Raw genomic sequence first — 26177 nt, 5'->3', positions numbered from 1 at the left:
TGCTAATATTGCCCATCCTTTTAGTTGATACCTTCTTCACCTGTTGTTACTGCTAATAATGCCCATCCTTTTAGTTGATACCTTCTTCACCTGTTGTTACTGCTAATAATGCCCATCCTTTTAGTTGACACCTTCTTCACCTGTTGTTACTGCTAATAATGCCCATCCTTTTAGTTGACACCTTCTTCACCTGTTGTTACTGCTAATAATGCCCATCCTTTTAGTTGACACCTTCTTCACCTGTTGTTACTGCTAATAATGCCCATCCTTTTAGTTGATACCTTCTTCACCTGTTGTTACTGCTAATAATGCCCATCCTTTTAGTTGATACCTTCTTCACCTGTTGTTACTGCTAATAATGCCCATCCTTTTAGTTGATACCTTCTTCACCTGTTGTTACTGCTAATATTGCCCATCCTTTTAGTTGATACCTTCTTCACCTGTTGTTACTGCTAATATTGCCCATCCTTTTAGTTGATACCTTCTTCACCTGTTGTTACTACTAATATTGCCCATCCTTTTAGTTGATTCCTCCCTCACCTGTTGTTACTGCTAATATTGCCCATCCTTTTAGTTGATACCTTCTTCACCTGTTGTTACTGCTAATATTGCCCATCCTTTCAGTTGATTCCTCCCTCACCTGTTGTTACTGCTAATATTGCCCATTCTTTTAGTTGATTCCTCCCTCACCTGTTGTTACTGCTAATATTGCCCATCCTTTTAGTTGATACCTTCTTCACCTGTTGTTACTGCTAATAATGCCCATCCTTTTAGTTGATACCTTCTTCACCTGTTGTTACTGCTAATAATGCCCATCCTTTTAGTTGATACCTTCTTCACCTGTTGTTACTGCTAATATTGCCCATCCTTTTAGTTGATACCTTCTTCACCTGTTGTTACTGCTAATATTGCCTATCCTTTTAGTTGATACCTTCTTCACCTGTTGTTACTGCTAATATTGCCCATCCTTTTAGTTGATACCTTCTTCACCTGTTGTTACTGCTAATATTGCCCATCCTTTTAGTTGATACCTTCTTCACCTGTTGTTACTGCTAATATTGCCCATCCTTTTAGTTGATACCTTCTTCACCTGTTGTTACTGCTAATAATGCCCATCCTTTTAGTTGATACCTTCTTCACCTGTTGTTACTGCTAATAATGCCCATCCTTTTAGTTGATACCTTCTTCACCTGTTGTTACTGCTAATATTGCCCATCCTTTTAGTTGATACCTTCTTCACCTGTTGTTACTGCTAATATTGCCCATCCTTTTAGTTGATACCTTCTTCACCTGTTGTTACTACTAATATTGCCCATCCTTTTAGTTGATTCCTCCCTCACCTGTTGTTACTGCTAATAATGCCCATCCTTTTAGTTGATACCTTCTTCACCTGTTGTTACTGCTAATATTGCCCATCCTTTCAGTTGATTCCTCCCTCACCTGTTGTTACTGCTAATATTGCCCATTCTTTTAGTTGATTCCTCCCTCACCTGTTGTTACTGCTAATATTGCCCATCCTTTTAGTTGATACCTTCTTCACCTGTTGTTACTGCTAATAATGCCCATCCTTTTAGTTGATACCTTCTTCACCTGTTGTTACTGCTAATAATGCCCATCCTTTTAGTTGATACCTTCTTCACCTGTTGTTACTGCTAATATTGCCCATCCTTTTAGTTGATACCTTCTTCACCTGTTGTTACTGCTAATATTGCCTATCCTTCTAGTTGATACCTTCTTCACCTGTTGTTACTGCTAATATTGCCCATCCTTTTAGTTGATACCTTCTTCACCTGTTGTTACTGCTAATATTGCCCATCGTTTTAGTTGATACCTTCTTCACCTGTTGTTACTGCTAATATTGCCCATCCTTTTAGTTGATACCTTCTTCACCTGTTGTTACTGCTAATAATGCCCATCCTTTTAGTTGATACCTTCTTCACCTGTTGTTACTGCTAATAATGCCCATCCTTTTAGTTGACACCTTCTTCACCTGTTGTTACTGCTAATAATGCCCATCCTTTTAGTTGACACCTTCTTCACCTGTTGTTACTGCTAATAATGCCCATCCTTTTAGTTGATACCTTCTTCACCTGTTGTTACTGCTAATAATGCCCATCCTTTTAGTTGATACCTTCTTCACCTGTTGTTACTGCTAATAATGCCCATCCTTTTAGTTGATACCTTCTTCACCTGTTGTTACTGCTAATAATGCCCATCCTTTTAGTTGATACCTTCTTCACCTGTTGTTACTGCTAATATTGCCCATCCTTTTAGTTGATACCTTCTTCACCTGTTGTTACTGCTAATATTGCCCATCCTTTTAGTTGATACCTTCTTCACCTGTTGTTACTACTAATATTGCCCATCCTTTTAGTTGATTCCTCCCTCACCTGTTGTTACTGCTAATATTGCCCATCCTTTTAGTTGATACCTTCTTCACCTGTTGTTACTGCTAATATTGCCCATCCTTTCAGTTGATTCCTCCCTCACCTGTTGTTACTGCTAATATTGCCCATCCTTTTAGTTGATTCCTCCCTCACCTGTTGTTACTGCTAATATTGCCCATCCTTTTAGTTGATTCCTCCCTCACCTGTTGTTACTGCTAATATTGCCCATCCTTTTAGTTGATACCTTCTTCACCTGTTGTTACTGCTAATATTGCCCATCCTTTTAGTTGATACCTTCTTCACCTGTTGTTACTGCTAATATTGCCCATCCTTTTAGTTGATAACTTCTCACCTGTTGTTTCTGCTAATATTGCCCATCCTCTTTGTTGATACCTCCCCCACCTGTTGTTACTAATAATAATGCCCATCCTTGAGTTGATACCTCCCTCACCTGTTGTTACTGCTAATATCGCCCTACCGACGGAGTTTTTTATTTGAATGACTTTGCATGTGATGTTTTTTGACGTCACAAAGCGCTTTGTCGCTAGGGGGCGAAATTTATTTGGAGGTTCTGGGCGAATAACTCTGTGGGGTTTCTTTTTTGTTTGATGTCAAAGACAAATTCAATTTCAGACAAAGAACACACTATATTAACCCAGTCTTTTGAATAATAATGATTCAACTTTTTTTAATTAAATTCAACACTTGATATACAAACTAAATAAACACGTCATTGGTCTGTATGATAATATTTTTTTATTCAAAACTTTCGTCGACAACGACTGCGTTTCCACTCGCTATGTCATCTAACGTTGGCAGTACACATTGGTCAGCCCACCTTTCTCGCAGTAGTTGCAAAAACGTTTGCGGAAGAGTGTACATTTCGTTATTTTTTAAATCAATGTATCTCAAGTGTGGTAAAGTGCCTTTGTTTTGTAAGAGTTCTATCATGGTCTTCACATCTCCCTCGTCAAGTCGGTTTCCGCGAAGCCCCAAGTAGTTCAGAGATTTGAGTTGTGTCACCAACGGTAGAAGGTCCTTTATGTGGCTACTTTCTAGTCCCGTGTAGCTGAGATCAATGTATTTTAAATTAATATTGTTTTTGATAAATGCCTTTAAATGTTCAAAATCTTGTTTGTGTCCACTATTGGTTAGAGCCACGTTAATAAGGACTAGTTCTGTATGGTCGGTTTCTGTGAAGAAAAAAAATGTTCACGCTGAGGAGTTTACAGTACAGGTAGTCAACGCCCTCTAGGGACAACAAAAACATTTTGTGGTAGTAATAGAAGTAGTGAATGCCAATAAATCAAAGTCCTGTTTTTAGAGGTTTTCTACATTCAAAATATAAACGACTACTAGTACACAAGCAAATAAAGTTATTTATTCGAACGTCATTACACATGCCATGATTTCACAAACTCATCCCCACACCTACGCCATTACGTCACGTAACTGTTTCATCGCTAGGGGCACTACTTGAATGAATGCCACACATATAACTGGTATACAAGTGAAAACCAGAGGTTCATCTAAACCTTATTTTAGTGATAGTTTCTCCACAAATTTAAATACATTCATGAGTTTTAAGGTGAAAATTATGTGTGTGGCATGCTACTAACTAGCAACACATGCTACTAACTAGCAACATGTCTAAGGCATGGTACTAACTAGCAATATTATGTGTGAGGCATGGTACTAACTGGCAATATTATGTGTGAGGCATGCTACTAACTAGCAATATTATGTGTGTGGCATGCTACGGTACAAACTAGCAACATTATGTGTGAAGCATGCTACTAACTGACAATATTATGTGTGTGGCATGCTACTAACTAGCAATAGTATGTGTGAGGCATGGTACTAACTAGCAACATTATGTGTAAAGCATGCTACTAACTAGCAATATTATATGTGAGGCATGGTACTAACTAGCAATATTATGTGTGAGGCATGGTACTAACTAGCAATATTATGTGTGAGGCATGCTACTAACTAGCAATATTATGTGTGAGGCTTGGTACTAACTAGCAACATTATGTGTGTGGCATGCTACTAACTAGCAATAGTATGTGTGTGGCATGCTACGGTACTAACTAGCAACATTATGTGTGAAACATGCTACTAACTAGCAATATTATGTGTGTGGCATGCTACTAACTAGCAATATTATGTGTGAGGCATGCTACTAACTAGCAACATTATGTGTGAAGCATGCTACTAACTAGCAATATTATATGTGAGGCATGGTACTAACTACCAATATTATGTGTGAGGCATGGTACTAACTAGCAATATTATGTGTGAGGCATGGTACTAACTAACACTATTATGTGTGAGGCATGCTACTAACTAGCAATATTATGTGTGTGGCATGGTACTAACTAGCAATATTATGTGTGAGGCATGGTACTAACTAGCAATATTATGTGTGAGGCATGGTACTAACTAACAATATTATGTGTGAGGCATGGTACTAACTAGCAATATTATGTGTGAGGCATGGTACTAACTAGCAATATTATGTGTGAGGCATGGTACTAACTAGCAATATTATGTGTGAGGCATGCTACTAACTAGCAATATTATGTGTGAGGCATGGTACTAACTAGCAATATTATGTGTGAGTCATGGTACTAACTAGCAATATTATGTGTGAGGCATGGTACTAACTAACAATATTATGTGTGAGGCATGGTATTAACTAGCAATATTATGTGTGAGGCATGGTACTAACTAGCAATATTATGTGTGTGCCGTGCTACTAACTAGCAATAGTATGTGTGTGGCATGCTACGGTACTAACTAGCAACATTATGTGTGAAGCATGCTACTAACTGGCAATATTGTGTGTGTGGCATGCTACTTACTAGCAATGTGATGTGTGAGGCATGCTACTAACTAGCAACATTATGTGTGAAGCATGCCACTAACTAGCAATATTATGTGTGTGGCATGGTACTAACTAGCAATATTATGTGTGAAGCATGGTACTAACTAGCAATATTATGTGTGTTGCATGCTACTAACTAGCAATAGTATGTGTGTGGCATGCTACGGTACTAACTAGCAACATTATGTGTGAAGCATGCTACTAACTAGCAACATTATGTGTGTGGCATGCTACTAACTAGCAATATTGTGTGTGAGGCATGCTACTAACTAGCAACATTATGTGTGAAGCATGCTACTAACTAGCAATATTATATGTGAGGCATGGTACTAACTAGCAATATTATGTGTGAGGCATGGTACTAACTAGCAATATTATGTGTGAGGCATGGTACTAACTAGCAATATTGTGTGTGAGGCATGGTACGAACTAGCAATATTATGTGTGAGGCATGGTACTAACTAGCAATATTGTGTGTGAGGCATGGTACTAACTAGCAATATTATGTGTGAGGCATGGTACTAACTAGCAATATTATGTGTGAGGCATGGTACTAACTAACAATATCATGTGTGAGGCATGGTACTAACTAGCAATATTATGTGTGAGGCATGGTACTAACTAGCAATATTATGTGTGAGGCATGGTACTAACTAGCAATATTTTGTGTGAGGCATGGTACTAACTAGCAATATTATGTGTGAGGCATGCTACTAACTAGCAATATTATGTGTGAGGCATGGTACTAACTAGCAATATTATGTGTGAGTCATGGTACTAACTAGCAATATTATGTGTGAGGCATGGTACTAACTAACAATATTATGTGTGAGGCATGGTACTAACTAGCAATATTATGTGTGAGGCATGGTACTAACTAGCAATATTGTGTGTGTGGCATGCTACTAACTAGCAATGTGATGTGTGAGGCATGCTACTAACTAGCAACATGATGTGTGAAGCATACTAGTAACTAGCAATATTATGTGTGAGGCATGGTACTAACTAGCAATATTATGTGTGAAGCATGGTACTAACTAGCAATATTATGTGTGTTGCATGCTACTAACTAGCAATAGTATGTGTGTGGCATGCTACGGTACTAACTAGCAACATTATGTGTGGAGCATGCTACTAACTAGCAATATTATGTGTGAGGCATGGTACTAACTAGCAATATTATGTGTGAGGCATGCTACTAACTAGCAACATTGTGTGTGAAGCATGGTACTAACTAGCAATATTATATGTGAGGCATGGTACTAACTAGCAATATTATGTGTGAGGCATGGTACTAACTATCAATATTATGTATGAGGCATGCTACTAACTAGCAATATTATGTGTGAGGCATGCTACTAACTAGCAATATTATGTGTGTGGCATGCTACTAACTAGCAATATTATGTGTGTGGCATGCTACGGTACTAACTAGCAACATTATGTGTGGAGCAGGCTACTAACTGGCAATATTGTGTGTGTGGCATGCTACTAACTAGCAATGTGATGTGTGAGGCATGCTACTAACTAGCAACATTATGTGTGAAGCATGCTACTAACTAGCAACATTATGTGTGTGACATGCTACTAACTAGCAATATTATGTGTGAGGCATGGTACTAACTAGCAATATTATGTGTGAAGCATGGTACTAACTAGCAATATTATGTGTGAGGCATGCTACTAACTAGCAATATTATGTGTGAGGCATGGTACTAACTAGCAATATTATGTGTGAGGCATGGTACTAACTAGCAATATTATGTGTGAGGCATGGTACTAACTAGCAATATTATGTGTGAGGCATGCTACTAACTAGCAATATTATGTGTGAGGCATGGTACTAACTAGCAATATTATGTGTGAGTCATGGTACTAACTAGCAATATTATGTGTGAGGCATGGTACTAACTAACAATATTATGTGTGAGGCATGGTACTAACTAGCAATATTATGTGTGAGGCATGGTACTAACTAGCAATATTATGTGTGTGGCATGCTACTAACTAGCAATAGTATGTGTGTGGCATGCTACGGTACTAACTAGCAACATTATGTGTGGAGCATGCTACTAACTAGCAATATTATGTATGTGGCAGGCTACTAACTAGCAATATTATGTGTGAGGCATGGTACTAACTAGCAATATTATGTGTGAGGCATGCTACTAACTAGCAATATTATGTGTGAGGCATGCTACTAACTAGCAATATTATGTGTGTGGCATGCTACGGTACTAACTAGCAACATTATGTGTGAAGCATGCTACTAACTAGCAACATTATGTGTGTGGCATGCTACTAACTAGCAATATTATGTGTGAGGCATGCTACTAACTAGCAACATTATGTGTGAAGCATGCTGCTAACTAGCAATATTATATGTGAGGCATGGTACTAACTAGCAATATTATGTGTGAGGCATGGTACTAACTAGCAATATTATGTGTGAAGCATGGTACTAACTAGCAATATTATGTGTGAGGCATGGTACTAACTAGCAATATTATGTGTGAGGCATGGTACTAACTAGCAATATTGTGTGTGAGGCATGGTACTAACTAGCAATATTATGTGTGAGGCATGGTACTAACTAACAATATTATGTGTGAGGCATGGTACTAACTAGCAATATTATGTGTGAGGCATGGTACTAACTAGCAATATTATGTGTGAGGCATGGTACTAACTAGCAATATTATGTGTGAGGCATGGTACTAACTAGCAATATTATGTGTGAGGCATGCTACTAACTAGCAATATTATGTGTGAGGCATGGTACTAACTAGCAATATTATGTGTGAGTCATGGTACTAACTAGCAATATTATGTGTGAGGCTTGGTACTAACTAACAATATTATGTGTGAGGCATGGTACTAACTAGCAATATTATGTGTGAGGCATGGTACTAACTAGCAATATTATGTGTGTGGCATGCTACTAACTAGCAATAGTATGTGTGTGGCATGCTACGGTACTAACTAGCAACATTATGTGTGGAGCATGCTACTAACTAGCAATATTATGTATGTGGCATGCTACTAACTAGCAATATTATGTGTGGGGCATGCTACTAACTAGCAACATTGTGTGTGAAGCATGGTACTAACTAGCAATATTATATGTGAGTCATGGTACTAACTAGCAATATTATGTGTGAGGCATGGTACTAACTAGCAACATTATGTGTGGAGCATGCTACTAACTAGCAATATTATGTATGTGGCATGCTACTAACTAGCAATGTTATGTGTGAGGCATGCTACTAACTAGCAACATTGTGTGTGAAGCATGGTACTAACTAGCAATATTATATGTGAGGCATGGTACTAACTAGCAATATTATGTGTGAGGCATGGTACTAACTAGCAATATTATGTGTGAGGCATGGTACTAACTAGCAATAACTAGCAACATTATGTGTGGAGCATGCTACTAACTAGCAATATTATTATGTGGCATGCTACTAACTAGCAATATTATGTGTGAGGCATGCTACTAACTAGCAACATTGTGTGTGAAGCATGGTACTAACTAGCAATATTATATGTGAGGCACGGTACTAACTAGCAATATTATGTGTGAGGCATGGTACTAACTAGCAATATTATGTGTGAGGCATGGTACTAACTAGCAATATTATGTGTGAGGCATGCTATTAACTAGCATTATTGCAGTTGGAATCATATTATTATACAATGATGAGCACGCACGGCAGAAGAAAATGGAACTGATAATAGGAATAAACTCGGATAACATAAATTTGCTTTACCTTTTGAATTTAAAATCGCGCGAGATTTTGATGTTGCGGGACTAAGGTGTGCCACCAATTGGTCACAATGTCTTGCTACATCGATTTTCCAATCAGAGTCGTGAGTTGGTTGTAATATGTTGGTTAACTGGACAATTAACTCTGTGGTCTCAGGATCAATGACAAATCTATACCCTGGTTGGTCACTGGTCACGTACTCGTGTCCATTATCCATCCCAATATCCTATGAGAAAACATGTCGAATTGTCGGTTATCTGTAATAGGCGTTTCACGAGGTATAACTTATTCGTAAATGACCGCTGATATCTCGTTGAGACTGAGGGAACCGCAATACTTAAATTTCACTTCTAAAATAGTGTTTTGTTTGTATGTATTACATCTTTAAAGTTTTCGAAACCAAAATGTGTCTCATTCATCTATATCCTATCCATGTGGTCTGTTGTCACAAACTTTGTAGATTTGGTATTCAATTTATATTAAAGATTATATGCTTCAAAAATTACGCATGGTTTGTTTGACATACTCAAATAAATCAACAATAACATACGATTATCATGTTTAAATTTAGACCTGGTACATTATACTATGGGAAGTCACAAGATGAGTATCATTTATGTTTGCATTTTGTGACTTACTCGATGAACGAATTATTCTGATTTGTACAGCGTTGTTAAATCAACTTCTCCATTCATTGTCCTCCCACGATAATATGGGATATAAACATTAAAAAATATACCAACCTTACCATTCTTAGTTGTTTTAGAATTGAGCGTGTTTCCAGGTGCTCGTCTTCAAAGACTGACTCACGAATCTTGTTAACCAGGGTCACGCGTCTCCGATGTGGATATTGATTCCATTTTGACTTTCTATTGATGGAAATTTCTTTAACTGTTGTTGAGTTTGAAGATTTGAATAATTTCTTAAAAAAGCCATAGTGAATCATGTTTCCTAAAAAGTTCAACGCTAACGTCTGTAATCAAACATTCTTTTATTATTGTTTCATTGTTGCTATTGGTTACATGACGAGTCATTGGCGCTTTGGAACGTCGGCTGTACTGACCTACGTTTGGACGCGCTGCATGTCGGGAGCGGCTATGCACAGTCAGCTGGCGTACAAATGGTAATAAATGCGATTGATTTACCCATATTTACTACATGGGTACCGCCATCTTATTTAGTTTCAAGCCGTATTCATGATGGCGCCCACTATAGAGTAAATATCGTATTTATTTTATCATCACTTGTACGCCAGCTGCGGCCATGCGACGCCGCGAAGGCGTTCCCGAATTTTCTAAGGAAATACATTTTCTACCATATTAGGCAACGTCTATAGTACTAAATAATATTACTAAATATTGATATTAACAATATTAGTTCGCACATTTTTGCAGTTAGTAAAACCATTTTATTTCACTTTATCGATGCTTTGGGCAATTTCACTTGGAAGGGAAACAATGAGTTTTATTGTTATTTTGACTGTTCATGTGAATTTAACTTAGTTGATTTCACCTATCATCAAAATTAGGTAATTAAAACCCTATGAATAATTAATACATTTGCAGTATAGTCTTAGGTTAATACGTCTTAGCATTTTGTTTACATTACATTATAATTTATATATGCTAGAATGTTTGATTATAATATACATGTACTTGGTCTTTTTTCACCGTTTTCAAAATTTGTTTTGGGATTAGCAGCTCCTAACATTATTCTGTCCGTTCCAATTTGCTTACGACAAGGAAAACCAGCTCGCGTCAACATAGTTTTTGAGAAAATTGTGAATTGTAAAGATTCAGTTTCAATGCTAGTATAATTGCTTCTTATAATAAATATATTGTTTTTATTGACTCTCAAAATGTTTCGTGTTGATATGGCGCATCACAAATCTGACAAATAGATGATTTAACATTAGAAAATCGTTAAAAAAGTTACGGAAAGACTCATCGCAAAACAAAAAAACATTATGTTATTGTTGTTGTCATCCTAGATTATTATGTATTTATTCATAATATTGATATTACAAATACATGTATATTATCATTATTTATTGGAGACGCAATCCACTTTTATTTTTACCGAATCTTCAACCACGGCGGATACAGAATTCCATTTAACCCGTCTCGTTTCCTTGTTAAAAGAATAATAAACCAAAAGTAAATGGTGAAAATCTTAAAATTTTATTGAGTTCGTCGTATACAATACTTTTCGCATACATATCAACTTTTCAAATGTTAAAGATAGTGCCACAGGGACTACCACGAGCAAGCGTGCAAGAGAGAGCAAGACTGTTTTCGATTTTCTGCTTGCAAATATCACTGCGCGCATTTTAATATATGTTCATTACCGTTCTGGAACGATATATTTAAATATATTTGAAGTACTGCATATCGTTAAGGACATATTGTCTCACTACCTGCATTCATTTATTAACATTTGAACTCCATTCTCGTGCCATGAAACGCGCAAATAGGGGACATATTTAGTTTTGGCTCTTTTATACATCCAGTTATTTAGCCGTGAAGTAGCTTCTCATCCACAGTGATTCGAGGTCACAGTTCACGCTTCACGCTTTCTATTCTGGGGTGATGGGAAGTTGGTTGACCCTTGGAATTTAACAATGCCTTCAAACGACTATTTTAAATTTCATGTTCTCGTCGAAGGGGATGCGATCCCCGAATACACCAAAGATGGGCAGGCGTACGTAGAAAGCGATTTATTCACATCGTCTTCCTACATGACCCAGACAGTTGAAGAAGTGCATAATGAATTGGAAGTTCAACAATGGCCAGTCACACCGTATCAGGTTGAAATCACGTCTGCCGACTTTGCACCAGACCGACTCTTCAGGCTGTTTGTTGATGGAAAACTTGTTGTATCCAAAGTTCTTGGAAATGGTCGGTCGTGGTAAGTTTCAAGCTATGCTACACCGCCGGGGTTACACGAGGCAGTGTATGGCTTAAGATTGTATGGCTAATTCATTTGAAATTCTGGGGGGGGGGGGGGGGGGGCAGTGCTCAGAGATTTGGACTACACTTTGTTTTATGAAGGCATGCTTTGCTTTTATGTAAATTAATATAACATTTATAAAATATTTACTCAAATGACCCCTCAAGTTTCTTTCAAATCATTTTGTTCATAATTATGAGATGATACTGTTATCAAGTTCGGGAACACTGCCATAAGTAAGACATGTTTATACTTTATAAACATAATTTATATTGATATTTAAGAATTTATAAATCCAACCATTTTCATTTGAAATCCGGCTGATTCAAATCCAATCAAAATAATCGTCTTGTTATCTTACTTAATGAAGTACTCATGGATAGTTAAAAGAAGTTTGTACATGTTCTCATACAGTGAAATGCAGAAAGTTGTACCTTATTTTATAAACATATTTATAAAAAATGTAAATTCATTTCATTCAAATTCAATCAACATTGTCTGTGCCCATAATTTGCATGAATGTCATGTGACATAGCAACTGTGATCACCCACTTGTTCAAAATGAAGTGTTTGGTGATTGGATGATGTTGTGTAAATGTTGTTTGATTTTATAAATATTTATGTTTATAAATAGTGTATACCATATGTATGCCAATGTCCAACAAACTTTTATTTTTGCAGTCTAATTAAAGGTTTTCGAGTTGGAAACACAATCAAAGAATTCCTTTTTTCTTTGCCATGCTATATGATAAATGAGGTAGGTCTGTTCATCATGACAATGACTAACTTTATGGACACTATGAAAATTGTATATTGTGGGTTATATTTATAGCCTAAATAATTCATTTTATTAAGTATTTATTAATCATGGATTTTGTGATAACATTTCTGTTGTGTTTGGGATTTCTTGATTGAGTGAAATATTCAAGAATATTAACTGATTGTTTGTCTGTAGAAAATAATTTATAATTGTTAACTTGCATTAGTTTCATAAATTTGTGTTAATTTTCACTCAGGCAAATCCATTTCACATAAAATGTACAAACTAGATGATTCGTTTAATCTAAAAATATATATATTAGTTCCCACTGGATTGCTTTGTGATATCCTAGCAATACCTGTTGGACCACATGGTATCCTAGCAATCCACATTAGGTTATTTGGTTTCCTAGCAATACACATTAGGTTATATGGTTTCCTAGCAATACACATTAGGTTATATGGTTTCCTAGCAATACACATTAGGTTATATGGTTTCCTAGTAATACACATTAGGTTATATGGTTTCCTAGCAATACACATTAGGTTATATGGTTTCCTAGCAATACACATTAGGTCATATGGTTTCCTAGCAATACACATTAGGGTATATGGTTTCCTAGCAATACACTTTAGGGTATATGGTTTCCTAGCAATACACATTAGGTTATATGGTTTCCTAGTAATACACATTAGGTTATATGGTTTCCTAGCAATACACATTAGGTTATATGGTTTCCTAGCAATACACATTAGGGTATATGGTTTCCTAGCAATACACTTTAGGGTATATGGTTTCCTAGCAATACACTTTAGGTTATATGGTGTCCTAGCAATACACTTTAGGGTATATGGTTTCCTAGCAATACACATTAGGTTATATGGTTTCCTAGCAATACACATTAGGGTATATGGTTTCCTAGCAATACACTTTAGGGTATATGGTTTCCTAGCAATACACTTTAGGTTATATGGTTTCCTAGCAATACACATTAGGTTATATGGTGTCCTAGCAATACACATTAGGGTATATGGTTTCCTGGCAATACACTTTAGACCATATGGTTTCCTAGCAATACACATTTAATCATATGGTTTCCTAGCAATACACATTAGGTTATATGGTTTCCTGGCAATATGCTTTAGACCATATGGTTTCCTAGCAATACACATTTGATCATATGGTTTCCTAGCAATACACATTAGGTCATATGGTTTCTTAGCAATACACATTAGGTTATATGGTTTTCTAGCAATACACTTTAGACCATATGGTTTCCTAGCAATACACATTAGGTTATATGGTTTCCTAGCAATACACATTAGGTTATATGGTTTCCTAGCAATACACATTAGGTTATATGGTTTCCTAGCAATACACATTAGGGTATATGGTTTCCTAGCAATACACTTTAGACCATATGGTTTCCTAGCAATACACATTTAATCATATGGTTTCCTAGCAATACACATTAGGTTATATGGTTTCCTGGCAATATGCTTTAGACCATATGGTTTCCTAGCAATACACATTTGATCATATGGTTTCCTAGCAATACACATTAGGTTATATGGTTTCCTAGCAATACACATTAGGTTATATGGTTTCCTAGCAATACACATTTGATCATATGGTGTCCTAGCAATGCACATTAGGTTATATGGTTTCCTAGCAATACACATTAGGTTATATGGTTTCCTAGCAAATGCACTTTAGACCATATGGTTTCCTAGCAATACACATTAGGTTATATGGTTTCCTAGCAATACACATTAGGTTATAGCGTTTCCTAGCAATACACATTTGATCATATGGTTTCCTAGCAATACACATTAGGTTATATGGTTTCCTAGCAATACACATTTGATCATATGGTGCCCTAGCAATGCACATTAGGTTATATGGTTTCCTAGCAATACACATTAGGTTATATGGTTTCCTAGCAATGCACTTTAGACCATATGGTTTCCTAGCAATACACATTAGGTTATATGGTTTCCTAGCAATACACATTAGGTTATAGCGTTTCCTAGCAATACACATTTGATCATATGGTTTCCTAGCAATGCACATTAGGTTATATGGTTTCCTAACAATACACATTTGATCATATGGTTTCCGAGAATTACACATTTGATCATATTGTTTCCAAGAAATACACATTAGGTTATATGGTTTCCTAGCAATACACATTTGATCATATGGTTTCCTAGCAATACACATTAGGTTATATGGTTTCCTAGCAATACACATTAGGTTATATGGTTTCCTAGCAATACACATTTGATCATATGGTGTCCTAGCAATGCACATTAGGTTATATGGTTTCCTAGCAATGCACTTTAGACCATATGGTTTCCTAGCAATACACATTAGGTTATATGGTTTCCTAGCATTACACATTAGGTTATATGGTTTCCTAGCAATACACATTAGGTTATATGGTTTCCTAGCAATACACATTAGGTTATAGCGTTTCCTAGCAATACACATTTGATCATATGGTTTCCTAGCAATGCACATTAGGTTATGGGTTCCAAGAAATACACATTAGGTTATATGGTTTCCTAGCAATACACATTAGGTTATATGGTTTCCTAGCAATGCACTTTAGACCATATGGTTTCCTAGCAATACACATTAGGTTATATGGTTTCCTAGCATTACACATTAGGTTATATGGTTTCCTAGCAATACACATTAGGTTATATGGTTTCCTAGCAATACACATTAGGTTATAGCGTTTCCTAGCAATACACATTTGATCATATGGTTTCCTAGCAATGCACATTAGGTTATGGGTTCCAAGAAATACACATTAGGTTATATGGTTTCCTAGCAATACACATTAGGTTATATGGTGTCCTAGCAATACACTTTAGACCATATGGTGTCCTAGCAATGCACATTAGATCATATGGTGTCCTAGCAATACACATTAGGTTATATGGTGTCCTAGCAATACACTTTAGACCATATGGTGTCCTAGCATTACACATTAGGTTATATGGTGTCCTAGCAATACACATTAGGTTATATGGTTTCCTAGCAATACACATTAGGTTATAGCGTTTCCTAGCAATACACATTTGATCATATGGTTTCCTAGCAATGCACATTAGGTTATGGGTTCCAAGAAATACACATTAGGTTATATGGTTTCCTAGCAATACACATTAGGTTATATGGTGTCCTAGCAATACACTTTAGACCATATGGTGTCCTAGCAATGCACATTAGGTTTTATGGTTTCCTAGCAATACACATTTGATCATTTGGTTTCCTAGCAATACACATTAGGTTATAGCGTTTCCTAGCAATACACATTTGATCTTATGGTTTCCAAGAAATACACATTTGATCATATGGTTTCCTAGAAATACACATTAGGTTATATGGTGTCCTAGCAATACACTTTAGACCATATGGTGTCCTAGCAATGCACATTAGACTATATGGTTTCTTAGCATTACACATTAGGTTTATATATATATGGTTTCCTAGCAATACACATTAGGTTATATGGTTTCCTAGCAATACACATTAGGTTATATGGTTTCCTAGCAATACACATTAGGTTTTATGGTTTCCTAGCAATACACATTAGGTTATATGGTTTCCTAGCATTACACATTAGGTTATATGGTTTCCAAGAAATACACATTTGATCATATGGTTTCCTAGAAATACACATTAGGTTATATGGTGTCCTAGCAATACACTTTAGACCATATGGTGTCCTAGCAATGCACATTAGACTATATGGTTTCTTAGCATTACACATTAGGTTTATATATATGTGGTTTCCTAGCAATACACATTAGGTTATATGGTTTCCTAGCAATACACATTAGGTTATATGGTTTCCTAGCAATACACATTAGGTTTTATGGTTTCCTAGCAATACACATTAGGTTTTATGCTTTCCTAGCAATACACATTAGGTTATAGCGTTTCCTAGCAATACACATTTGATCATATGGTTTCCTAGCAATACACATTTGATCATATGGTTTCCTAGCAATACACATTAGGTTATATGGTTTCCTAGCAATACACATTAGGTTATATGGTTTCCGAGCAATACACATTTGATCATATGGTTTCCTAGCAATACACATTTGATCATATGGTTTCCTAGCAATACACATTAGGTTATATGGTTTCCTAGCAATACACATTAGGTTATATGGTTTCCTAGCAATACACATTAGGTTATATGGTTTCCGAGCAATACACATTTGATCATATGGTTTCCTAGCAATACACATTTGATCATATAGTTTCCTAGCAATACACTTTAGACCATATGGTGTCCTAGCAATACATATTAGGTTATAGCGTTTCCTAGCACTACACATTTGATCATATGGTTTCCTAGCAATGCACATTAGGTTATATGGTTTCCTAGCAATACACATTTGATCATATGGTTTCCAAGAATTACACATTTGATCATATGGTTTCCTAGAAATACACATTAGGTTATATGGTTTCCTAGCAATACACATTTGATCATATGGTTTCCTAGCAATACACATTAGGTTATATGGTTTCCTAGCAATACACATTAGGTTATATGGTGTCCTAGCAATACACTTTAGACCATATGGTGTCCTAGCAATGCACATTAGGTTATATGGTTTCCTAGCAATACACATTTGATCATTTGGTTTCCTAGCAATACACATTAGGTTATAGCGTTTCCTAGCAATACACATTTGATCATATGGTTTCCTAGCAATGCACATTAGGTTATATGGTTTCCTAGCAATACACATTTGATCATATGGTTTCCGAGAATTACACATTTGATCATATGGTTTCCTAGAAATACACATTAGGTTATATGGTGTCCTAGCAATACACTTTAGACCATATGGTGTCCTAGCAATGCACATTAGATTATATGGTTTCCTAGCAATACACATTTGATCATATGGTTTACTAGCAATACACATTAGGTTATATGGTTTCCTAGCAATACACTTTAGACCATATGGCTTCCTAGCAATACACATTAGGTTATATGGTTTCCTAGCAATACACATTAGATTATATGGTTTCCTAGCAATACACATTAGGTTTTATGGTTTCCTAGCAATACACATTAGGTTATATGGTGTCCTAGCAATACATATTAGGTTATAGCGTTTCCTAGCAATACACATTTGATCATATGGTTTCCTAGCAATGCACATTAGGTTATATGGTTTCCTAGCAATACACATTTGATCATATGGTTTCCAAGAATTACACATTTGATCATATGGTTTCCTAGAAATACACATTAGGTTATATGGTTTCCTAGCAATACACATTTGATCATATGGTTTCCTAGCTATACACATTAGGTTATATGGTTTCCTAGCAATACACATTAGGTTATATGGTGTCTTAGCAATACACTTTAGACCATATGGTGTCCTAGCAATGCACATTAGGTTATATGGTTTCCTAGCAATACACATTTGATCATTTGGTTTCCTAGCAATACACATTAGGTTATAGCGTTTCCTAGCAATACACATTTGATCATATGGTTTCCTAGCAATGCACATTAGTTTATATGGTTTCCTAGCAATACACATTTGATCATATGGTTTCCGAGAATTACACATTTGATCATATGGTTTCCTAGAAATACACATTAGGTTATATGGTGTCCTAGCAATACACTTTAGACCATATGGTGTCCTAGCAATGCACATTAGATTATATGGTTTCCTAGCAATACACATTAAGTTATATGGTTTCCTAGCAATACACATTAGGTTATATGGTTTCCTAGCAATACACTTTAGACCATATGGCTTCCTAGCAATACACATTAGGTTATATGGTTTCCTAGCAATACACATTAGGTTATATGGTTTCCTAGCAATACACATTAGACCATATGGTTTCCTAGCATTACACATTATGTTATAAGGTTTCCTAGCAATACACATTAGGTTGTATGGTTTCCTAGCAATACACATTAGGTTTTATGGTTTCCTAGCAATGCACTTTAGACCATATGGTTTCCTAGCAATACACATTAGGTTATATGGTTTCCTAGCAATACACATTAGGTTATATGGTTTCCTAGCAATACACATTAGGTTTTATGGTTTCCTAGCAATGCACTTTAGACCATATGGTTTCCTAGCAATACACATTAGGTTATATGGTTTCCTAGCAATACACATTAGGTTATATGGTTTCCTAGCAATACACATTAGGTTATATGGTTTCCTAGCAATACACATTAGGTTTTATGGTTTCCTAGCAATACACATTAGGTTTTATGGTTTCCTAGCAATACACATTAGATTATATGATTTCCTAGCAATACACATTAGGTTTTATGGTTTCCTAGCAATGCACTTTAGACCATATGGTTTCCTAGCAATACACATTAGGTTATATGGTTTCCTAGCAATACACATTAGGTTATATGGTTTCCTAGCAATACACATTAGGTTATATGGTTTCCTAGCAATACACATTAGGTTTTATGGTTTCCTAGCAATACACTTTAGACCTTATGGTGTCCTAGCAATGCACATTAGGTTATATGGTTTCCTAGCAATACACATTAGGTTATATGGTTTCCTAGCAATACACATTAGGTTATATGGTTTCCTAGCAATACACATTAGGTTATATGGTTTCCTAGCAATACACATTAGGTTATATGGTTTCCTAGTAATACACATTAGGTTTTATGGTTTCCTAGCAATACACTTTAGACCTTATGGTGTCCTAGCAATGCACATTAGGTTATATGGTTTCCTAGCAATACACATTAGGTTATATGGTTTCCTAGCAATACACATTAGGTTATATGGTTTCCTAGCAATACACATTAGGTGTTATGGTTTCCTAGCAATACACTTTAGACCTTATGGTGTCCTAGCAATGCACATTAGGTTATATGGTTTCCTAGCAATACACATTAGGTTTTATGGTTTCCTAGCAATGCACTTTAGACCATATGGTTTCCTAGCAATACACATTAGGTTATATGGTTTCCTAGCATAACACATTAGGTTATATGGTTTCCTAGCAATACACATTATGTTATATGGTTTCCTAGCAATACACATTAGGTTATATGGTTTCCTAGCATTACACATTAGGTTATATGGTTTCCTAGCAATACACATTAGGTTATATGGTTTCCTGGCAATACACTTTAGACCATATGGTTTCCTAGCAATACACATTAGGTTATATGGTTTCCTAGCAATACACATTAGGTTATATGGTTTCCTAGCATAACACATTAGGTTATATGGTTTCCTAGCAATACACATTATGTTATATGGTTTCCTAGCAATACACATTAGGTTATATGGTTTCCTAGCATTACACATTAGGTTATATGGTTTCCTAGCAATACACATTAGGTTATATGGTTTCCTAGCAATACACATTAGGTTATATGGTTTCCTTGCAATACACATTAGGTTATATGGTTTCCTAGCAATACACATTAGGTTATATGGTTTCCTAGCATTACACATTAGGTTATATGGTTTCCTAGCAATACACATTAGGTTATATGGTTTCCTGGCAATACACTTTAGACCATATGGTTTCCTAGCAATACACATTAGGTTATATGGTTTCCTAGCAATACACATTAGGTTATATGGTTTCCTAGCAATACACATTAGGTTATATGGTTTCCTAGCAATACACATTAGGTTATATGGTTTCCTAGCAATACACATTAGGTTATATGGTTTCCTAGCAATACACTTTAGACCATATGGTTTCCTAGCAATACACATTAGGTTATATGGTTTCCTAGCATAACACATTAGGTTATATGGTTTCCTAGCAATACACATTATGTTATATGGTTTCCTAGCAATACACATTAGGTTATATGGTTTCCTAGCATTACACATTAGGTTTTATGGTTTCCTAGCAATACACATTAGGTGATATGGTTTCCTAGCAATACACATTTGATCATATGGTTTCCAAGAATTACACATTTGATCATATGGTTTCCTAGAAATACACATTAGGTTATATGGTGTCCTAGCAATGCACATTAGATTATATGGTTTCCTAGCAATACATATTAGGTTATATGGTGTCCTAGCAATACACTTTAGACCATATGGTTTCCTAGCTCTGCACATTAGACTATATGGTTTCTTAGCATTACACATTAGGTTTATATATATATGGTTTCCTAGCAATACACATTAGGTTATAGCGTTTCCTAGCAATACACATTTGATCATATGGTTTCCTAGCAATACACATTAGGTTTTATGGTTTACTAGCAATACACATTAGGTTATAGCGTTTCCTAGCAATACACATTTGATCATATGGTTTCCTAGCAATACAAATTAGGTTATATGGTTTCCTAGCATTACACATTAGGTTTTATGGTTTCCTAGCAATACACATTAGGTTATATGGTTTCCTAGCAATACACATTAGGTTATATGGTTTCCTAGCAATACACATTAGGTTATATGGTTTCCTAGCAATACACATTAGGTTATATGGTTTCCTAGCAATACACATTAGGTTATATGGTTTCCTAGCAATACACATTAGGTTTTATGGTTTCCTAGCAATACACTTTAGACCTTATGGTGTCCTAGCAATGCACATTAGGTTATATGGTTTCCTAGCAATACACATTAGGTTATATGGTTTCCTAGCAATACACATTAGGTTTTATGGTTTCCTAGCAATACACTTTAGACCTTATGGTGTCCTAGCAATACACATTAGGTTATATGGTTTCCTAGCAATACACATTAGGTTATATGGTTTCCTAGCAATACACATTAGGTTATATGGTTTCCTAGCAATACACATTAGGTTATATGGTTTCCTAGCAATAAACATTAGGTTATATGGTTTCCTAGCAATACACATTAGGTTATATTGTTTCCTAGCAATACACATTAGGTTATATGGTTTCCTAGCAATACACATTAGGTTATATGGTTTCCTAGCAATACACTTTAGACCATATGGTTTCCTAGCAATACACATTAGGTTATATGGTTTCCTAGCAATACACATTAGGTTATATGGTTTCCTAGCATAACACATTAGGTTATATGGTTTCCTAGCAATACATATTAGGTTATATGGTTTCCTAGCAATACACATTAGGTTACCGTACTCGACCGCGTTAGCGCCCAGGGGCCTCAACTCAGAAAATCACGATTTTTTAGGGGTGGGCGCTTACCCGAGCACCCCCCCCTCGAAAAAGAGTGCAAATGAAAAATTTGATTCATCAAGTGACAGATTACGTCTTTGAGGGAAATCAAATTACGAAATTAGTTGAGTCGTCATTGATTTTCACAACGAAGAAACAGAAATAATCGATCACAAAAAATATGCACATTTTATTACAATATTAATTACGTACCACTAGAATTTACGAAATTAAATACATTTGAGTCTGTTGGAACACAGTCGAAGTCAAAATTGTCATATTATCTCCACTGACGAAGGTGTTGGATCGCACGCAAACCCTCGAACAAAATCACTTTCCGCCATGATGCATTTGCAGATTTCACCTGCAGCGGCGTCCTTTGACCTAATGGTTCAAGTTGGTTATTAACCAATCACAATGCTGTGTTGTACTGACGCAATTCTTCGGAAATTCCCGAAGACTTTCCGGTAACGCAATGCGGAAGAGAATTATCAATGTCGAAGTACGATCTGTTGGAATTGATTTCAGCGAATAAACGACATGGTTTTTCCAAAAAACTAGTAACTTGCCATTTTTGAGAGGTAAACTGAATATGGCATGAAATATTTACTGCATTTTACTTGTATTAACAGGTCATTGTCGAAGCGTAGTTTACGCACGGTTACCGCGTTCTACGCATTCACAACATGTTCACAGCGGTCAATATCCACGCTGTATCAGATAAAAACGATTACCAAGATTCGTTACGCAAGACCAAGTTTTAAATTAGTTGCATTTTGAAGGGGTGGGCGCTTTGCGGAATGTGACCCCAAATATAAAAATTGCGCAAAAGTGGGGGGTGGGCGCTTGCCCGGGCATGGGCGCTAACGCGGTCGAGTACGGTATACGGTTTCCTAGCAATACACTTTAGACCATATGGTTTCCTAGCAATACACATTAGGTTATATGGTTTCCTAGCAATACACATTAGGTTATATGGTTTCCTAGCAATACACATTAGGTTATATGGTTTCCTAGCAATACACTTTAGACCATATGGTTTCCTAGCAATACACATTAGGTTATATGGTTTCCTAGCATAACACATTAGGTTATATGGTTTCCTAGCAATACACATTATGTTATATGGTTTCCTAGCAATACACATTAGGTTATATGGTTTCCTAGCATTACACATTAGGTTTTATGGTTTCCTAGCAATACACATTAGGTTATATGGTTTCCTAGCAATACACATTTGATCATATGGTTTCCAAGAATTACACATTTGATCATATGGTTTCCTAGAAATACACATTAGGTTATATGGTGTCCTAGGAATGCACATTAGATTATATGGTTTCCTAGCAATACACATTAGGTTATATGGTGTCCTAGCAATGCACATTTGATCATATGGTTTCCAAGAATTACACATTTGATCATATGGTTTCCTAGAAATACACATTAGGTTATATGGTGTCCTAGCAATACACATTAGGTTATATGGTTTCCTAGCAATACACTTTAGACCATATGGTGTCCTAGCAATGCACATTAGATTATATGGTTTAATAGCAATACACATTAGGTTATATGGTGTCCTAGCCATACACTTTAGACCATATGGTGTCCTAGCAATGCACATTAGACTATATGGTTTCTTAGCATTACACATTAGGTTATATGGTTTCCTAGCAATACTCATTAGGTTTTATGGTTTCCTAGCAATACACATTAGGTTATAGCGTTTCCTAGCAATACACATTTGATCATATGGTTTCCTAGCAATACACATTTGATCATATGGTTTCCTAGCAATACACATTAGGTTATATGGTTTCCTAGCATTACACATTAGGTTTTATGGTTTCCTAGCAATACACATTAGGTTTTATGGTTTCCTAGCAATACACATTAGGTTATATGGTTTCCGAGCAATACACATTTGATCATATGGTTTCCTAGCAATACACATTTGATCATATGGTTTCCTAGCAATACACATTAGGTTATATGGTTTCCTAGCAATACACATTAGGTTATATGGTTTCCGAGCAATACACATTTGATCATATGGTTTCCTAGCAATACACATTTGATCATATGGTTTCCTAGCAATACACATACACATTTGATCATATGGTTTCCTAGCAATACACATTAGGTTATATGGTTTCCTAGCAATACACATTAGGTTATATGGTTTCCGAGCAATACACATTTGATCATATGGTTTCCTAGCAATACACATTTGATCATATGTTTTCCTAGCAATACACTTTAGACCATATGGTGTCCTAGCAATACATATTAGGTTATAGCGTTTCCTAGCAATACACATTTGATCATATGGTTTCCAAGAATTACACATTTGATCATATGGTTTCCTAGAAATACACATTAGGTTATATGGTTTCCTAGCAATACACATTTGATCATATGGTTTCCTAGCAATACACATTAGGTTATATGGTTTCCTAGCAATACACATTAGGTTATATGGTGTCCTAGCAATACACATTAGGTTATATGGTGTCCTAGCAATACACTTTAGACCATATGGTGTCCTAGCAATGCACATTAGACTATATGGTTTCTTAGCATTACACATTAGGTTTATATATATATATGGTTTCCTAGCAATACACATTAGGTTATAGCGTTTCCTAGCAATACACATTAGGTTATATGGTTTCCTAGCCATACACATTAGGTTATATGGTTTCCTAGCAATACACATTTGATCATATGGTTTCCGAGAATTACACATTTGATCATATGGTTTCCTAGAAATACACATTAGGTTATATGGTGTCCTAGCAATACACTTTAGACCATATGGTGTCCTAGCAATGCACATTAGATTATATGGTTTCCTAGCAATACACATTAAGTTATATGGTTTCCTAGCAATACACATTAGGTTATATGGTTTCCTAGCAATACACTTTAGACCATATGGCTTCCTAGCAATACACATTTGATCATATGGTTTCCTAGCAATACACATTAGGTTATATGGTTTCCTAGCATTACACATTAGGTTATATGGTTTCCTAGCAATAACACATTAGGTTTTATGGTTTCCTAGCAATACACTTTAGACCTTATGGTGTCCTAGCAATACACATTAGGTTATATGGTTTCCTAGCAATACACATTAGGTTATATGGTTTCCTAGCAATACACATTAGGTTATATGGTTTCCTAGCAATACACATTAGGTTATATGGTTTCCTAGCAATACACATTAGGTTATATGGTTTCCTAGTAATACACATTAGGTTTTATGGTTTCCTAGCAATACACTTTAGACCTTATGGTGTCCTAGCAATGCACATTAGGTTATATGGTTTCCTAGCAATACACATTAGGTTATATGGTTTCCTAGCAATACACATTAGGTTATATGGTTTCCTAGCAATACACATTAGGTGTTATGGTTTCCTAGCAATACACTTTAGACCTTATGGTGTCCTAGCAATGCACATTAGGTTATATGGTTTCCTAGCAATACACATTAGGTTTTATGGTTTCCTAGCAATGCACTTTAGACCATATGGTTTCCTAGCAATACACATTAGGTTATATGGTTTCCTAGCATAACACATTAGGTTATATGGTTTCCTAGCAATACACATTATGTTATATGGTTTCCTAGCAATACACATTAGGTTATATGGTTTCCTAGCATTACACATTAGGTTATATGGTTTCCTAGCAATACACATTAGGTTATATGGTTTCCTGGCAATACACTTTAGACCATATGGTTTCCTAGCAATACACATTAGGTTATATGGTTTCCTAGCAATACACATTAGGTTATATGGTTTCCTAGCATAACACATTAGGTTATATGGTTTCCTAGCAATACACATTATGTTATATGGTTTCCTAGCAATACACATTAGGTTATATGGTTTCCTAGCATTACACATTAGGTTATATGGTTTCCTAGCAATACACATTAGGTTATATGGTTTCCTAGCAATACACATTAGGTTATATGGTTTCCTTGCAATACACATTAGGTTATATGGTTTCCTAGCAATACACATTAGGTTATATGGTTTCCTAGCATTACACATTAGGTTATATGGTTTCCTAGCAATACACATTAGGTTATATGGTTTCCTGGCAATACACTTTAGACCATATGGTTTCCTAGCAATACACATTAGGTTATATGGTTTCCTAGCAATACACATTAGGTTATATGGTTTCCTAGCAATACACATTAGGTTATATG

The 26177-nt window shown here is 35.8% G+C and overlaps 2 protein-coding genes across 2 annotated transcripts in view; one reads left to right on the top strand and one right to left on the bottom strand.

Moving 5' to 3' along the window:
• Positions 1-3143: 3143 nt before the first annotated feature.
• On the bottom strand, positions 3144-9993 carry LOC102802793 (leucine-rich repeat-containing protein 75A-like). The gene is made up of 3 exons (XM_006819950.1): positions 9796-9993; positions 9051-9273; positions 3144-3580 (listed from the first exon to the last, which is right to left on the bottom strand). Exons 1-3 carry the CDS (start codon positions 9991-9993, stop codon positions 3144-3146), a joined length of 858 nt encoding a protein of 285 aa, XP_006820013.1.
• Positions 9994-11588: 1595 nt separating this feature from the next.
• Positions 11589-26177, top strand: part of LOC102802113 (uncharacterized) — a 36660-nt gene continuing 22071 nt past the window's right edge. Inside the window, exons 1-2 of the mRNA XM_006819943.3 lie at positions 11589-11954; positions 12678-12753. Of these exons, the coding sequence (XP_006820006.1) occupies positions 11668-11954; positions 12678-12753 (363 nt within the window). The 5' untranslated portion in view covers positions 11589-11667. The remainder of the gene's footprint in view (positions 11955-12677; positions 12754-26177) is intronic.

Source organism: Saccoglossus kowalevskii, chromosome 19, assembly GCF_978046115.1.
Source record: "Saccoglossus kowalevskii chromosome 19, keSacKowa6.1, whole genome shotgun sequence".
In the NCBI taxonomy this organism is placed as follows: domain Eukaryota; kingdom Metazoa; phylum Hemichordata; class Enteropneusta; family Harrimaniidae; genus Saccoglossus; species Saccoglossus kowalevskii.
This window is presented reverse-complemented; position numbering and strand designations above follow the sequence as displayed.